This window comes from Populus trichocarpa, chromosome 7 (genome assembly GCF_000002775.5).
Source record: "Populus trichocarpa isolate Nisqually-1 chromosome 7, P.trichocarpa_v4.1, whole genome shotgun sequence".
NCBI classification, from domain to species: Eukaryota; Viridiplantae; Streptophyta; class Magnoliopsida; order Malpighiales; family Salicaceae; genus Populus; species Populus trichocarpa.
The window spans coordinates 4,924,999-4,930,853 of record NC_037291.2 but is presented as its reverse complement, the minus strand read 5'-3'; the positions used below and the strand labels follow the sequence as shown (position 1 = coordinate 4,930,853).

Sequence of the window (5,855 nt, the reverse complement as noted above, 5' to 3'; positions counted from 1 at the left end):
ACAAAAATAAGAATTTATTGATTGTGTTTCCAATTTACCATCTATTTTTTTATATTTAAAAAAGAGTCTGTAAAGCCTATGCAAGTGAAGTATTACTTTCCATCACAGTCACAAGTTGTTATAATTACATTATTAGAGGAAGTTATTTTAATTAAATTAAGTAAAGTTTTACTTATAGTGAAATAAACAGTCTATGAAGTAGCAGCAACCCATGTATCCAGAGCTACCCTTCTTACCTCAAAATAGGGCAGCAGTTCTCCGATACTAATACCAGGATTGCCTACACTTGATTACTACAAAGAGGTAGCATCTTTGCACATGCTTTGCTTTCTTTCCACAAGCAACATGCATCTATCATCTGTATGTTCTAGCATTTCAATGGAGAAAAGGTAATGGGGCAAGGAGGATGTAGGAGTTGATAAATAAAAATCAAATACCAAAAATGCACTAGAGATCTGATGTCATCGCGTAGCAATTCAAGCTGCTCTGGTTTGAGTACAAATTGAATTACAGTGACAAAACTTTGATGTTATCCCCCCCGTTTAGTTTGAAAAGCTCTCTCTGTTAGCAGGCCTGTTCTTCCAGTCCTCTGTATAGAACAAAAATAATGGACAAGATCTATAATACAAAAGGAACCACCTTGTTTTTTTTCTTCTTTTTTCCAACAGCACCAAAATACTACGAGTGGCTTTGAGTATATTTTGTACACAGCTAGCCTGGAAAGATGTACACTCCTTAAACGGGTGAAGTTATTCCTCTGCATCTCAAATTTGGCAGCCATATAATGGATCGCTGGCAACAGAAACTGCATGCTTCAAATATCTTGCAGTCGAAGTTTGATAATCATATTGTATCTGTTTAGGTGGGACAGTACCAAGTGGAAATGGTAACTTCCCTAGAAATGAGATAAATTATAAACGTAACATATGCTCCTGTAAAAGCGCATACCACAGTGGTAAACACTACTCCAGTTACTTCATTGGAGAAAAAGTCAAGCAAAAGGTAACCATTGATTAGCATCACCAAGGCAGCTACAAGCCAAGAAACCATCTGAAAAAGGGGTGAAAAGGTTCAAATAATGCATCACTTCTTTGTAATAAATAGGTGACAGAAAATAGACCACTCAGTAACAAGAACCACTACTTAACAGCAGGATATGATTGCAAGTGTGTGACATAAATGAAGGTAGAAATCCATATTTTTTCACCATCCTCATGAACAAACTATTTAATGATATATAGTTGACAAGGTATGATCACTAGTAAGGGTCACTGGTGTAACATGGTTGATGCAACAGTCTATGTGAGTTGCATGCACCTAAGTGATGCTCAGGGCAAAAGGTCCAGATACAGAAAAACCTCAGCAGTAAACACCGACATGACTCTCAGTGCTAGACGTGATTCTCAATTCTAGGCATGCACAAAACTATTTTCCCTTAGAGAGCAGTCATTTAACAACATCAACCATGATTATAAGCATCTTTTCACTCACAGTAAAGCTAATTCAATGACATGTAAAAGATTTGTAATAAATCATTTTTTCTTGGTTGCCTGGAGTTTATCTATCAGACATTTCAAACATCAATTTCAAAAACACACAATGTCGCAAGATTTTCACTTTATGGTAAATTGTACTCTCAGAGAACTACACAAGTCACAAGATATGGTTACACGAACTTCCAAACAAATTGAAAATGGCAATTGCTTCCTTGATTCAATCTACTGTCACCAATTTAATGGGTTACCTTGAGTTTAATGACAGAAACATTGGACAACAGAGTTACAGAGACTAGTCAACATACCTTAAGAATGGGGCCAACTGTGAAAGTGCCCATGATTTGCTCCTTAGAGACCAAGCAAAGAAGAGGGATGAGTGCAAAAGGAATCTGAATAGACTGAAGCATATTTAGCCATTCATTCAGAACATCTAGTGAGTCTTCAGAAGTATCAAAAACAAGTGCAACAATTATAGTTGGGATGATAGCACAGCTTCGAGTAATCAATGCCCTCAGCCATTTCTTTAACCCCAAGTTCAGGAAACCTCCCATGATAAACTGCCCTGCATAAGTGCCAGTAATGGTGCTACTTTGGCCAGCTGCTAATAACCCAATACCCCAGATGTATAAAATTGGGAAAAATCCACCCCCGTATTTATCTTGAAGATATTGCCCTGCATTTACAAGGCCAATACTATTGGCCAGTTCTGTCCCGTGGAAACCTTTAGCAAAAATGGTCGTCACAAACAAATTGATCATGAATGATATTGCAAGGGCAGCAGTTGACTCTATGGAGTAGTATCTGAGAGCTTCTTGAACCTGGCCTTTCTTATTGTGGTCGATCTCCCTTGACTGTACAAGAGCAGAATGCAAGAACACATTGTGAGGCATGATAATGCAACCCACAACTCCAACAGCCTGTTTTATTGTTTTGGAGCTAAGTTTTGGAATTAAGATGCCTGTAATAGAGAATCCAATTAACTGTATCCTAGATACAAAGCAGTACTATAGTCGGACAAATGAAGAGAAACAAGAGAAACTGGAGCTTGTAAATTGAAATTTTTGCCAGGCAAGACATTACTCACCCAGAAAAAGTTCGGGGGCACTGGGTTTTGCATCAGCAAACATCCACGCAAATGTCACTGCCATTATTCCAATGAGAATCCCAAAAGCAGCCTCCAATTTCCTCACACCGTAGTTCTCAAGAAATAGGAAGATAAAGCTGTATTGACTCAAGAAATGGACTGCATCACCATAATGAACTGAGCTTTTCTACAAGCAAATTAACACATATTCTGCTTGATTGTTGTGAATAGGGGAAAAACAAGAGGGGGATTCTTTCTCCAGTCTCCTGGAATCAATCTATGGCATACACAGCGATTTTACATATATCCAACTCCAGGCCACACCAGTAGTCGATCAATTACTTGTCCTCTTAATTTACTGGTGGCTTATATGATATACTTCTCTAACAACAATCTCTAATCGATGAAAAATCACAGATTTAGTACTTGAAAAGTTGAACCCTTCAACTTAAAAAGTCGAAAAAATAGAATAGACAAAAATCCAAAAACATTTGCAGAAAGACAACAAAGCCTGAAACTTCAGATCACAAAAATGGATTAAATCTAACGGTCAAACTCAAAAACCAAAGAATACAAAAAGAAATAGAAACTCCAAATAAAAAAGTCATCAGCTTGATGGACAGAATCACTTTTAAAAAAAACAGAACACAAAAACCAAAAAAGAAATGACCGAAAACCAATTCAAACGAAATGATATTAAAAAAAGAAGAAGAATTACCAATCGGAAGCAGTAATAATAACACCAGCCCACAAAGGCAAAACCCCATTACTCAAAATCTGAATAGCAATAGCACTCCCAATAACTTCTTGTATATCAGCACCAATCAAAGCCAACTCAGCCATAATCCACAAAATCATTCGAGCCCAAGTTGGATACTCTTCTCTACATAGCTCAGCCAAATGCCTTCCTGTAGCCACTCCAAGCCTTGCTGACAGCAACTGCACCAACAAACCCATAGCAGTAGCCCATAAGAGAAGCCAAAGCAAAGAATACCCTGCAATTGCACCAGCCTGAAGATCCCCTTCCAAATTGCCAGGGTCCAAAAAAGCAATGCACATTAAAAACCCAGGACCAGTGAACAACCATAATTTTCTCCATGAAAATGATGGCACCACCGTTGAGCCACCGCTTTCTGTGTCATAATCAATCCCAAATGAAAGGACTTTCCCGTCAGAATCATAAGCTGTTTCTTCTTGGTCTTTTAATAAAGGTTGTGGGTCTTCTTCTGGTGAAGGCATTGGTTTTTGAGTTAGAAGGTCTACTGTTAATGTCTGATTTAAGATAATTTGTGTCCTTTTTGTTTATTTTCCTTTTTTCGAGGTTGGCGAAGGAAGAGAGACGCATAGAGATTGTTGGATAGTTGGTATTAGTTGTTTTTCGGTAATTTTTATTTGCAAAAATATTAAAATAATATTTTTTTTATTTTTAAATTTTTTTATATTAATATATATATAAAAAAATCTAAACATATAGGCAATTTTGATATATATTTTTACATAAAAAAATTTAAAGTATAAATTAAAAAAGTTATCCAAATATTAATTAAATAAATCAATAATTATCTATATAAATAAAAACACATCATTAATAATAACTAAAAAAAATAAAAATTTAAAAAATAGATATAGATTAAAATATTTTATCTTATAAAATAAGATATTTACTCGTGTTTACTGAATTTACTTATTAAAATCAATAAAATATAATAATAATAGAAACATATATGAAACTGAGTAAATAAAAGAAAAGAAAAAAATATCATGCAAAGCCGAACATATGAGAAATATCATTTCAAAATAACTATTTTTTATATAAAATAAAACTTATCTGTATAAAATTAAAAATATTCTTTAAAAATTAAATACGAAATAAAACAATTTTTTTCTTAAAATTTCTATAAAAAAGGCCTACAAAACTTGTAATCTAAGTCATGAGACTACATAAACCGATAGAAAAGACATTGAAGATAACCATAAAATTATTTTTTTATAAAAAAATAATGTAGAATGATAAAATCATAAAAGAAAATAAGAAAAAATATGATCCCTAATCATATTAGCCCTTAAAAATTGTGTTCTATGTCATTAGATCGGAAACACGACAAATAAAAAAATTCACAAAACTCAATCACAAACAAATTAGATGTCGAAGGATGAAACCAAGAAAAAGCTCAATCACAAAAAAAAAAATGTAATTAAAAGAAAGATGGTGAAAATCAAAATAAAATAAATAAATTAGAGAGCATCAAAAAAATTTAAATTGGAGGGTTAAATTGAAAAGAAAAAAACTATAACAAAAGGAAAAAAAAATCAAAAGAATGAGGGCTAAATTGAAAAAAAAAACATAAACTTTGATTGAATGATGAAATTGAAAACCAATAAAACTTTAATGAAAGAGCTAAGGAAAAAAAATCAAAAATCAAAAGAATAAGGAGCGAATAGAAAAAAAAAATATATGACAAATTGTAATTTAAGGACTAAATTGAAAACATAAAAAACTTTTCTTAAAGGGCCAAAGATGAAAATAAGCAATAAAAAACATAAGAATTGAAATTGAAAAACAAAAAGAAAAGAGGACGAACATGCACTTTCTCTGGTAAAGAAAGAGAAAAAGAAAGAAAACAAGAAATGATCATCAGTGACAAACCGTCCATCATCCGCCATCACGCTCCGCACCAGGAGGAAGAGGACGCAGTGGCGCTTCCAAGGACATGGAGAAAGGACAGGTTTGGCCATCAGATAGTGTCACACGCACCACCCAAAGGGCACCCGCCCCCTAACACGTATTGAAACATCCCAAAAATTTAAGTCACAATTTTATGATCATTTATTCGAAATTACTAATTTTGAAACGGTGCAATTTTTTTTTAAAAAATAAAATTCAGTTGAGTCTCCTTTGTATTATCAATACTAAGTCATCGGCTCAATAATTTCTTAACCTGCAACATCATTAACAATGCATGTCTTATCATACAAGACTTTCATAACTCAATCATAGTATTAGCTTTCCATTTTTTTTTTGTAGAATTAATATTTTGATATTACATGGAACAAATATTTAAATCTAATTAGTCCATCACATAAATCATTTTCTTTTAGAAAATAAATATGGTTAAATAAGTATACAACAAGACTATAAATCAAGTTAACGAAGACAACTTCATTGAATTACATCATTCATAGTTAAATAAGTTTTTTTTTTTTTTTTTGCTCAAGATAAGTTTTTAACTGGCTTTTTACATTCTCCCCTCCTAAAAGAAAAATTTTTCCTCAAA

General features: G+C 33.2%; 1 protein-coding gene across 2 annotated transcripts; it reads right to left on the bottom strand.

Annotated features, from left to right (window-relative positions):
- Window positions 1-415: 415 nt before the first annotated feature.
- LOC18101156 (metal transporter Nramp3) lies at window positions 416-3,928 on the bottom strand. 2 transcript variants are annotated; one of them, XM_024605007.2, is made up of 5 exons: window positions 3,299-3,928; window positions 2,581-2,717; window positions 1,802-2,454; window positions 949-1,050; window positions 416-854 (listed from the first exon to the last, which is right to left on the bottom strand). In XM_024605007.2, exons 1-5 carry the CDS (start codon window positions 3,817-3,819, stop codon window positions 765-767), a joined length of 1,503 nt encoding a protein of 500 aa, XP_024460775.1. In that variant the 5' UTR covers window positions 3,820-3,928; the 3' UTR covers window positions 416-764. The 2 variants fall into 2 exon arrangements, with proteins under 2 accessions (XP_024460775.1, XP_006380670.1); XM_006380608.3 differs by having other exon boundaries at window positions 416-1,050.
- Window positions 3,929-5,855: the final 1,927 nt, after the last annotated feature.